Consider the following 12,789-nt stretch of genomic DNA (forward strand, 5'->3'; position numbering starts at 1 on the left):
TTTTCTAGGTATAACTATTTGTTTTATGCTGATAACCACTTAACTTCCATTGCGTATGGAAACTCTAGATTTTAACTTCTCTTCGTCCCATATTTACTTAACATATTACTGTAGCTGTAGTTATTTTTTCATACTTTTGTTGTTTGAGTTGTATAATACAGTTAAAAATGACTTAATCAGCACCATTACAGTAATATTCTAAATCTGACTATGTATTTGACCATGTATTTACTTTTACAACTGAGTTTTATACTTTCATGTTTTCACATGGTTAGTTAGCAGCCTTTCAATTCAACATTAAGACCTCCCTTTAGCATTTCTCTCTCTTTTTAAGCAAAAAAGCAGAGATCTATTGAAAATGAAAGTATACTCCACAGTGTGGGAGCAGGTCCAAGCATCACGGCTTAAGATCCTCCCTTTAGTGTTTCTTGTAAATCAGGTATAGCTGTGGAGGAATTCCCTCAGCTTTTACTGTTCTGGAAAAGTCTTTTTTCTTTATTTCTGATGGATGGACTTCTCAGGTGTAGTATTCCTGGCTGGCAGTTTCTTTCTTTCAGCACATTAAATATATCATTCTACTGTCTCTTGGCCTGCAAAATTTCTGCTCCTAGTGTTATAGAGGTTCCCCTATATGTGATGAATGGCTTTTCTCTTACTGCTTTTAATATTCTCTCGTCTTTGACTTTCGTGAATTTGATTATAATGTCTCAGTGAAGACTTCCTTACATGTTAACTATTTGGTGTTCCTTGTGCTTCATGGATCTGGATATTCATTTCTCTCTCCAGATTTGGGAAACTTTCTATCATCATTTCTTTAAATAAGCTTTCCACCCCTTTATCTTTCTCTGTTCCTTCTGGGATTCTCATAATGCATAGATTGGTTTGCTTCATGGTGTTCCAAAATTCCAATAGGCTTTCTCCACTGTTTTATATTCTTCTTTATTTTCACTCCTCTGACTGGGTAATTTTGAATGCCCTGCCTTCAAGCTCATTGATTCTTTCTTCTGCTTGATCTACTCTGCAGTTGAAGTTCTTTACGAAATTCTTCAGTTCAACTACTGTGTTATTTAGCTATTTCTTTTTTATGACTTGTATCTCTATTGTATTCTCATTTTGTGTATTATTTTTCTTATTTTTCTGATTTCGTTTAGCTGCCTGTGTACTCGTGTAGCTTACTGAGCTTCAAGACAACTAATTTGAATCATGTGTCAGGCAGTTCATAAGTTTCCATTTTTCTCCTGTTTTTCTTTTCTTTCTTTTTCTTTTTTCCATTTTTTTTTTTTTTTTTTTTCTTGAGATGGCATCTGACTATGTTGCCTAGGCTGGCCTTGAATTCCTGGGCTCAAATGATCCTCCTTCCTCAGCCTGCCAAGCATCTCAAGTAGCTAGAATTACAAATACACACCATACCTGGTGAGTCTCCATTTCTTTAGATTCAGTTACTGGTGTTTTATTTCATTCCTGTGGTGGTATCATGTTTTCTTGATTAATTGTAATCCTTGTGCCCATGCATTCATTTGGATCTCCACTTTTGAAGAAGTAGACATTTATTCCAGTCCTTACATATTTGACTGGCCCAGTGCCTGGGTCAGCAGAAGGGCTGGCCTGATTCATTGATCTAAAGGAGCTGGCCTAAAGCCTAGATCCACTGTGATCGGCCTGGATCCTGTGTTCACCTTGGTTAGCCTGGTGCCAAGGTCCACTGAGATGGACTTTTTGACTGAGCCCCTGAGAGCAGGCCTGGACCCTGAGTTTGTGGTGGCCAACCTCAATATCTGCAGAAGTGGTTCTAAAGCATGGGTCTGCAGGGGTCAGGACAGCATCAGGGTCTAGTGGAGTGAGCCTGGACCCTACATCCATTGGAACCTAGGGCTATGGGGACCACTCTGGAGCCTGGGATCACAGGGGACAGGTCTGGAACCTGTAACTGCAAGGGCTGTCCTGGAAGTTGGGTCTGTGAGTATCAGCCTGGTGCCTCAGGCTGCAAGTACCCAGCCCAGTGCCTAGGGCTGCAGGTGCTGGCCTGAAACTAAGGTTTTTGGGTTCCAGTTTTGTGCAACACAGGACTAGGGACATAGTCTGTGGATGCCAGCCTGAAGTGCAGGGCTGTGGGACTCAGCCTGTAGTGGCAGCAGGCCTGGAAATTCCTCCACAGGTGTCTGCCTAGAGCCTGGTGTTAAGAAGGTCAGCGTAGAGCTGTATTTTACTGAGATGGACTTGGTTTTGAGTCAAAGGCAAAATCAGGTTCTTGCTTAGAGTTCATTCGTTCACATGGAGAGTATCTCTCTGCACTGTTCTGCCAGACTTGGGAGAAGGGGATGCAGGTCGTGTGAAATTATACTGCCTACCCTCTTCAATGTGTCTTTTCTTATTTCTCTGCTATACCCAGGTGCTGTATTCTCTCAACGTGATTTCTCTAGCTCTTCTGAAGGTATTTTCACACATGGATGGTCAAATAAACGTTTCTGTGAGGGAAGAAGTGCTGAAAACTCCTATTCCTCTGTCTTGCTGATGTCTTCCAATCCCTGGAATTCTAATTCAGGGCCTCAGAATGTATATTTTTAATTAGAACACCAAGTGATTCTGAGTCATATAACCAATGAAATACATTTAAAAATATACTGGCTTATACTAAATTGTCACACATGCATAATATCGCAGTTTTCTATCTTTGCCTTTTCTATTTGACTATGATTATTTATGTTTTTCATTATTCGTATCAACTTTCAGTAGCTCCCTACTGGAATCTCTTCTAGCTCACCAACTTTGTCAAGTACATACTGTGTTTGAAAACAGGTAACCATGTTACAATTACATCTAAAATAAAAATTTAAAGTCTCAGCAGTTTTAAGACTTCCTTAAGAACATTTCCTATTTTTATTGAATTGCCACTAGCAAGTTAATTTTGACTTCTCAAGTGTCATTTTTACTTTTTGATTTTTTTTTAATTTTACTCAGTTTTCAATGTAGGTCAAGCTTGCTGAATACTTGACTTCAGAATTAGAAGGCATTGCTCTATACTTTTATCAAACAGATATTTGTTGCTTTTAAATATTAGAGTCTATCATTATGTGTTCTTTTGATTTACTGAATCTTCTCAGTGAAACCACAAAACATATACACACTTTAAAGTATATATCACACAAAACATAATATACAATAAAATCATTTAATGTTTACTCTGATTAAGACTTCAGAAATTAGGCAGTACAATATCCTCATTTAACAGATGAATGAATTATGATTCAGGAAGATTTGATAAGTTTTCCAAAGTAATAGAAACATGTCTAGACTTTCCCAACACTTCGGTCACATCTCATACCACCACGGCATCTCGAGTCCCTATATCTCTTATTTATTCAACAAATACTGAAAGGTTACTGTGTTCTAGGAGCTGTTATATCATTGAACAAAAGAGAAAATATGAAGTAAAGATTTAACTGAAATAAGAGTAGCTTGATGTTCTCTAATGGTGCAAAAATTTTTCTTCAAATTTATCCAATCTTTCACTATGGATGTAGAAAGGGTTACAAGGTCAAGAAATTTTTTTTGTATATGTACATGGACAAAATTATTTCCCAAACTAAAATTCTGCTAATTGTCATTCTTTATTTGGAAACTATTATGTATTTAACTCTGACTCAAATACACAAATTCTATGGTATTATAGTTTCTAAAATATTTACTATATAACTAGGTAAACATTTTTTTATTTTTGGCTTTTTCTTTTGTTTTTCAGAGAGTCTCACTCTGTCATGCAGGCTGGCACAATGATGACTCACTGTAGCCTCAACCTCTCTGGCTCAAAAGATCCTCCCACCTCAGTCTTCTGAATAGCTGGGACTACAAGTATGTGACACCATACTCGGCTATTTTTTTATTTTTTTAAATTTCATTTGTAGAGATGTGGTCTCTATTGTGCAGGCTAAGCCTCCTTTACTCATAAAAGTACTTATTTAATTCATGGTTTATAATTATAATTCTACATTACTATTAACAACCATAAGTTTTAAAAATAATTTTATTTCTCTATATTTCTTTAATAAGTATCACTTACATATTCCTACCAATAGGTAAGCCATTTTTGTCTTGTTATGTATCCAACAACGTCCTGTGTGTCCACATTCATTAACACCCCGGAAGTTACAAGACTTTTCTCCTAACATTTTAAAGATTGATGGTCCAGGAATAGTCCCTATGAAAAATGCAATGATTGTAAATTCTTTGTGAAAACACTATAGGTCAGGATCCAAATTATTTTCTCTTAAATATGTAATGCACACACACATAATGTATATGAATGATGAATCATCATTGAAAACATATCACTTAAAATTATCTAATAATTTATTTACAGATAGGATTGTTAATCACTGGAAACAATGTGCGTTTTCAAAAACAATCAATATCCCTGTAGGTATGATACAATTAGTAGTTTTGCATCTGTTTAGAATGTTGTACATGTTGCTATTTAAATGACATCTCAATATTTTTAATGACTTTTATGTGAAAAACTTAGGAGAAAGTACTTAAAACAGAGATACCAAATACTGATTTTGTGAAGTTAGTATGTCTTCAAATATCTCTAATTGTGAAACTTTCAACGACTGAAAAATGACTTTGCAAATGTATATCTGTTATTTACCAAGACACTGAGAAAAATAACTGAAAATGCAAATACGCTGGCCTGTTTATAGCAGCCCCAGATTCAGATGACCTCAGATCCAGAGGACCAGCTGTGCTGCCTGAGGGAAACCTCTACATAGTCTCAGACAAAATCTTCACAGCAACAATGTTACTTTCAACCAAAAGTGAGTGAACAGTCACACACACACACGCGCGCACACACACACACACACACACGGAGTTGTCCCCAAACACACCAGACCCAGATTCTCAGAACTAAAAACTCTGATGGTGGATCATCTTTCTTAAGCAAATATCAGGACCTTCTTGCCTAAATGACTCTTGATTCTTGCTAACATGCATTATCTAGATTCACTCTTCGTGGTGAGTGATAGTACTCTTTTTTCAATTGTTCAAGGTTAAAAAAAATTGACTACTATTCATTTTTTTCCATTTTTTACCATCTTCTTTCAATCCTTCATATGTCTTTGTAACATTAACTCCAAACATGTTTTGGATATGTTGTTTTCTCTATTTGTACTACAAACCCTAGAATCCACTTTCATGTAACTGTCAGCCTTCGGCAAAAGCCTCCCTTTTCTTTTCCTCCACATTTATCTCCTGTATTTTTTCTTCTATCAACAGAGTTACCTTTTACTTTTTATTTTTAAAAATTATTATTATTATTATTTTTGGAGACAGTCTTGTTATATTGCCGAGGCTGGTCTCCAGCTCCTGGCCTCAAGCCATCCTCCCTCCTCAGCCTCCCAAAGTGCTGGGATTACAAATGTGAGCACTATGCCTAGCCAGGATTATCTTTTAAATGTAAGTCAAATAACATCTATCATCTCCTTAAAATTACCTGGCAGAAAAACCCTAAAATATCAATAGACAGTTTATATCTATAATATTTAATATCATCTTATTCTCCCTCTCCCATTCAAAAACACATCAACTTCACTGGCTCCCTCTCCGATGCAGGAAACTTCCTGTGTACCAACTGTTTCCTATGCTCCCTCTTCCATTACAAATCTCTTATCTAGTGAATCATTGTCCAAAACAAAAATATTATCTAATTTTTCCCAGCTAAAAAAGCTAATATTAGTCACTCATTTAGATTTAGCTATAGAATGATGTCTCTGATCCCTATCAGAGTCACACTTAGATTTTTCTACATTTTTTGATTGTATGCCATTCAGTCTTTAATCCACGAACTTAGTACATCAGAGGCTCTAAAATGGTCATAATGTGCATGTGAAATCTAGTTTTTGCTATTTAAGAAAATCAAAGAAAATAGTACATTACCCTCCAACATTTATTTGTTCTTAGAAACAAATAAATCTTTGAAAACATTAGATTCAGTGTCTTTGGTGATGAAAACATCTAAAAATGTTAGTTTAGGTTAGTGACTTCTGAAGCACATAAGCAATGTAAAGTATTACAAATGTTTTGTATGAGCCTACCAAACCACTCATATGAGATAATTACTATATTTCAAATCAAATTTGTTGTCTCTTCTGATCAAATATAATATACATATTTTATTTGATAATTTGATAATTAGAATGAGGTTTGCATTAGGTATTCCCTCTTTACATTGTCTCCTAAATTCTGCAGAGCACTTCCCCCTTTCATTCACTTTGTGTTATTTATTATTATTTATTTGTAATACTAAACACATATGCAGACATATACACATATCAAAAAAAAACCCATTTTGATGTAATAAGAGGTTGCTAAAAATCCATACCAAATATTCTCAAAACCACATAGCATACACCCAAGGCCAGAGAACGCAGTTTGACAGGTACAGTCCTGAAAGTAAATAGCAATGATATAATCAGCACATCATTGTTGTTAGGACTAATAATGTATGCTAGATTCAAGACTAATCTTTTTTTTTTTTTTTTCTGGTGCATCAGTTGTACTAAGAATCTTTAGCCAATTGACAGGCCTGTTAAAGGGCTACAAATCCCCAATTCTCCATATCCTGTCCCTCCTGGCCAGCCAATTCCAAAGGTCCTTGATCTTCCCAAAGAAGGTTTTTATGGCCCAAATCCTCTTCCCCAGCTCCCATTCCTTTGCTGGAAAGACTTAGCACTAGATTTTATACTTACCGGTTTTCATTCTGTCATGTACACCCATTATTCTAGAGTTCTTTTTGCCCCTGTGAGATTCACTCTTCACATTTTTCTACCTTGCTCTCTGCCCCGGGAGTCTGAGGTAAATGGACTATATCAGTGGGCTCTGTTGTCTTCTGGTTACTGATTGGGACACTTCTGAATGAGTGAGGAAAGTGAGGTCAAGATCTGTACTTAAAGACTCCTTCTCAGCAGTTACCCAGGCTGACGCTGTTCCATGGGTGAAGGAGTCCTCTCTACAGGACTCCTTTTTCCTTCCCAGCCCTTGTTTCTCTTCGGGCCTGAAGTGGAAGGATACCAGAGACAGAGCACTATTACTTGGAATCCTTACACATTACCTACATTTTAAATAGTCACTTCATTCAACCTTACTCAAATTGTTCTAATTTGAGGGTACCTTTCGTGTTTGACCTGTGACTACTACACTCACTACTTAAAAGCCAAAATAAATGAAAAATAACGTTTCCAAATATAAAGAAGGAAGATCTCAGTATTTTCTACTGAGCAAATCAAACGTTTGTTTAAAAAAGAACAAAATGTATAACTGTACATATTAGGAGTTTGGAAAATAAATAAAAATACAATTAAAAATAATCCTTGAACATTTAAAAAAGTTAAAAAATAGGAACTATATTATTAATGGACATTTTAAATAAACTCAACACTTTATATGCCTTCGAACTTGAACAATAAACTATATTATGACCAATATTTCATCCAACATGATTCTATTTATAAAAATATAGCATATACACAGTATTTTGTAATATTTTGCAAAAAGTGAGGTAATTCTACCCATATCAACCTGGTAAAAATATGTATTTCTTCCTCATATATTTACTATTAGAAAAATAAAAACAAATTAACCAATTCTCAAATGATAACTAAATTTTTAAATAAAAAATAATGTACACTTTCATTATGAGCAGATTCACTAAAGAGAGTTAAAAAAAGTCACGTTTTAGAATCACACTTTAGTGTAGTTTTTGATATAAAGTGGAAATATTGCCTAACTATAATTCAGTGTTCTCCTTTATTTAGCATAAGTAATTTTCTTTTATGTCATATGATATTGGAGCTATCTGAAGCACATATATAGCTGACCATTATACATAAGTATAATCATTAAGCAGTATTTATGTATCTTCAGGTTGACTGCAAGCGCCTTTTTAACTAACATACAAAACAAGATGAAAAGATTAATAATTTCCAGGATTTTCCAAAATTAGTTCAGTGAATAGCACAAAAATAACTAAGAGATATGTACATGAAACTAAGATTTTAATGAAAAACTATTGTGCTTTAACAAAAAAGTAAGTATTAAGATTTTTAAATCTAATCTATAATAGAATAGTTAAGAATTTCATGAAATAAACAAACAAAAAAAATTGCCAATACTCTACCAATATGTAAAAGGAAGCTTTCACTGTCTTTTATATGGCCTCTAAATTTATATTTTTAGTCCATATCTTTCTTGTAAGACATCAGTTCTAAATGTAAGTCACTGTCTTGCACAAAATTTGTTCTTCCCCTAGAACTCCTCATTTCAAAAAAAAAAAAAAAAAAAATGGAACCTGTGTTTACGCACTTCTCAAGCCCAGATCTTGGAAAAAGCCATTTTCAAAAAGATCATTTTTTTCTCATTCACCACACCTAATCAGTAGATCCAATATTGCCATTAAAATTTTTTTTCATATCTCTTTTTTTAATCTCTAATACCACTGCCCAATTTCAAGCCCATAGCTTCATGAAATAGATGAAACAATTTTTCTCCTAATAACCACCCTTATCCCTTCTGTGCATTCTCCATATAAGAACGAAAATGATTTTTAAAGATGAAATTCTGATTATTCTAATGCCTCCCATTAGGATCCTTCAATGGCTTCCCATTGTTCTAAGAATTAAATCTAGAATTGCAAAGAAAATTTAAAATGATCAGCCTGATCTAATCAGTGTTATTTCAAGCCACCTCTCAACTTTTGCCCCCATCACCCTCCTTGCTCACTACATTCTATGATACGACACGCTTACAAAGCTACTTCTCCCTCCAGACTTTTTGCATCTGTTGTTCCCACTGTGTGAAATACTTATCTTCCATCCTTCAGGGTTTGGTTCAAATGCAATTTCTTCAGGAACACCCTCCCTGAATCCCCAGAATAAGTTAGACTATCAGGTAATTTTCTCATTGTGCCTTTCCACATTTTGTTTGGAGTATATTTTAATATTACAATTAAATGTTTATTAGTAAAACTACATTTTTTTTCTGTCTACCTTGTTACATCTAACATCCATCAGAGGAGCAGAGACCTGATCATTTGTGTTCCTCTTTTATTCCACTTTTTTCCTTAGTGTTCCTCCACTCTCTTGTTTGAATCCACAGTGACTACCACAATTAAGGAGACATAAATATGTTAAAATAATGAAGACAGAAGGGAAAATGTTGAAGAACTAGTTTTCTTAATGAGCCACTTGATAGAAAGATACAGATAAATCATGATTCTTCTCTGTTTATACTGAAGCCCTTCTCTGCTTCAGATTTCAGCAAATTTCTCAAGAAGAAAAATTATTTTGTCATTCTTAGCCCCATGTGATCACGGAAAATTCTGCCAGTTTGCTTGTCTTCCACTTGTAACCCCCAACCTGGGCCTAGTGCAGATTGCAAGCATCTAGCTTGCACCAAGAATTTGGCAAGTACCTCAGGGGCAGTTCTAGATGTCCAGTTCACCTCTGCAAGCTTCTGCTCTCTCTGGAATTTTGATCCTTTTAGTCCTTTGCCTCTTTTTGACTTTTATTATTTAACCCACGCTTCTAGTTGTCCTCTATATGAGTACTGACCTGTTGCAAATCATTGAATGCTATCCCATTTCTGTGGCTTTAATTATCACTTATTTGACAATAATTTAATAATTAATGTGGTTAGCTTTGACTTTTATTGAACTTTTAAAGATTAAACTTTGTTGAATTTGTAATATCGTTACATGCTTTGGAAAGCAAAACAATGTAAAGAAGGCACACTGGAGAAATGTGCTTGCTTATATTCCTATCCTCTGTTTATCTGCAAATAGGTAAATTTATTTCTGTAAGGTTATCTATATCATATTACATACAATACCATATATGTAGTATATAATGTAATACCATATAGATAACAGATAATAAAAACCTGAGAAAACACTAAATGTGAGGGAAGAGACTGGTTGAATAAATGATTGCACTTCTGAGCAACACAATATTATGCAACTGTAAAAAATAAATAGAGAGGATCTCTATGTTTATGTGAAAAGAGATATTAAGAATATATTGTTACATTAAAAATCAAAATAGAGAATGGTGAACATAGTTTGCTACCTCCTGTGATGAAAGGATATAGAGATATACATTTATAGTTATTTGTATATGCATAAAGAAACACTAAAAGTATAAGAAAGACAGTAATTTAAATTGTAAGCTTTAGGAGATGGGTCGAAATGGAAATAGTTTGGGGAAAAAAAATATATCAAGTTACACCAGAACCATTTTTCAACAGTCCATCTTTGCTGCACTTGTTTAAGATTTCACTTTCATTGCATATTAAATTCCCACATGACTTGGGGTTTATTTCTATACTTACTATTTGCTTATAAGTCACTACTTTTTTTTAATTATTGGGACTTTTATGGTGCCTTTTATCTTATGGGGCTGGGCATCAATTATTGTGCTTCTCTGTTTTAGATTCCCAAGCTTACTCTTGCTTACTATATTTCCATAAGAACTTTAGAATCAGGTTATGTAGTTCCACAGTTCTACTGGTATTTTCATTATCATGTTAAAATTATAAATTAACTTAAGGAGAATTGATATACTGGTGGTGTTGGCTTTCCTATTCAATCACACAAGACACATCTTTGCTCTTCGCTCTAGTCAGACTGCTTTTGTGTGATATTTGCGTGTGTATGGGGGTGGGGGGTTGAGGGGGGTTTGTTGTTTCCTTTTATTTTGAAAGTGTTATAGCCTCACAGGAAATTGCAAAAATAGTACAAAGCATGCTGTGTATCTTCTCCCAACTTCTTCCAATAGTGACATCTTATATAAATGTAACACAATATATACCTTCTGGCTGGTGGGTACTCTGCAGGGCCCTGAGGCAGTACAGGACATCCCATGTCCAAGGGGCTGAGTGTGCTAGCTCAGGTCTCTGTTTCTCGTCTTCCAGAGCCATGAATGCTTCATCCTCATGACCTCATCTAATCCTAATTGCCTCCCAAAAGTTTCACCTCTCAAATACAACAGTCAGATTGCCTACTCTCTTAATACTGTTACCATGTGGATTAAGTTGCAACACGAGTTTCAGAGAGGATCTAGTTATTTTCTTCTGTTCTGTGGCCATGATTATTTCACTTTTAAAGTTTAAACTCATATGTAGTTACATTTATATTTTTATCTGATTCATGGAAACTTCTCCCCCCACCCTGCCCCGCCGTGAGTTTTCATTGTCTATAGTAATGTTTGATAATTTTCATTTCATTTGTAGCAGTTATTTGTAATTTTGTACATAGACAGAATCTTTTCCTGTTCTACTTACTCATTTTTGAATGAGATACATTTTCTTAAACTTGAGGAAGTTTCCAGGGGTGGAGCATGGGCCAAGCTTTGAATCTATAGGTTATCTCTTCTATTGATATAGTAGACTTAAATATGACTCCTATGTGTAGTAACACTTCTCTGCCTCTCCAAATCTGTCCTAGCTCAAAAGAGCTTTTACTGTCAGCCCAGGCTTTCTAAAATCTCTTCACATTTCTTGCTTTCAGAGGTTATATGCATTCATTTGCAGAAGGGCTATTTCTTGGCTATTTTTGAGGTCTGCCATGTCTGGACCTCCTGGGAAATTTTCAAGTCTCCTTCTCATTCTTTCCTGAGAGATTCTTCCTCAACTTATCTACATAAGTCCTGCTCCCAGAAAGTCCATATCAAGACCAAACCCTCTCCTTCTGAGCAGAAATATATGTTAGAGATACAGGTGATCTGTCAGTCCTTGGATCCTCTCTATATTTTCTGTTCCTTATAACATCTTCTGAATCTACAAGCTGATTTCCAGTCCTACTTAAATTTTGGCAACACTTATATGCAATTTCAACTTCATCATTTCTTTGGTCTATGTCATAATTGTACTGAAACTATAGTGTGTGTGTGTGTGTGTGTGTGTGTGTGTGTGTGTGTTTTATTCTGTTTATCTCTGTCTAGTTATGGAGAGAAGTGAGATTCAGAACTAAACTTCTAGAATATTACTATCATCTCTTTCATCTCACTGCTGGAAACACTGAATGTTTCAAAGAACATTAACACATAAATGTTCAATATTGTACTGATCGTCTTCAGTCTGAGGTTTCTTTTCTTCTTGTATTTCCTATTTTAGTTAATGGAATTATCATTCATTCAGTTCCAAACTAGAAGTCTGGATATAATCCTAGATTTCTCCATATTTTGTACCAGGCATATCAAATTAATAAACCTTACCCTCTTATTTATTTATTTATTTTTTTGGAATCTCACTCTGGCACACAGTCTGGAGTGCAGTGGCATGGATCTTGGCTCATTGCAGCCTCAGCCCCAGGTTCAAGTGATTTTCCTGCCTTAGCCTTCTGAGTAACTGGGATTACAGGCCCTCGTCACAACACCTGGCTAATTTTTGTATTTTTAGTAGAGACGGGGTTTCACCGTGTTGGTCAGGCTGGTCTCTAATTCCTGACCTCAAGTGATCCATCCTCAACAGTCTCCCAAAGTTCTGGGATTATAGGCATGAGCCACCGCACCTGGCCACCACTACCAAATTCTAAGTGCTTTCCTTTTTCTTCAGGTTTTCCCCTCAGCTCTATCACACTCTTTTCAAAGCATTCTATCTAAAATGCCATCTGATCACTTTCACTCCTGAGGTTTGCAGTTTTCAGTGGTTCCCAGGTGTGTACATAGAATAACAACATTCACGTTAACATGGCAAAGAAGGTCATGTTAATGTGAGTTGGGCCCTTACCTAGTTCAAATCTCT

At 35.3% G+C, this 12,789-nt stretch overlaps 1 protein-coding gene across 3 annotated transcripts in view; it reads right to left on the reverse strand.

The window, feature by feature from the left end:
* SLCO6A1 (solute carrier organic anion transporter family, member 6A1) overlaps positions 1–12,789 on the reverse strand; it is a 110,713-nt gene that overhangs the window by 11,448 nt on the left and 86,476 nt on the right. For all 3 annotated transcript variants that reach the window (XM_011944311.1, XM_011944310.1, XM_011944309.1), the window contains 2 exons: positions 6,377–6,441; positions 4,058–4,195 (listed from right to left, as the gene is read on the reverse strand). In XM_011944311.1, coding sequence (XP_011799701.1) covers positions 4,058–4,195; positions 6,377–6,441 — 203 coding nt within the window. The remainder of the gene's footprint in view (positions 1–4,057; positions 4,196–6,376; positions 6,442–12,789) is intronic.

The sequence above is a fragment of the Colobus angolensis genome, unplaced genomic scaffold (assembly GCF_000951035.1).
Source record: "Colobus angolensis palliatus isolate OR3802 unplaced genomic scaffold, Cang.pa_1.0 Scaffold23, whole genome shotgun sequence".
Lineage (NCBI taxonomy): Eukaryota > Metazoa > Chordata > Mammalia > Primates > Cercopithecidae > Colobus > Colobus angolensis.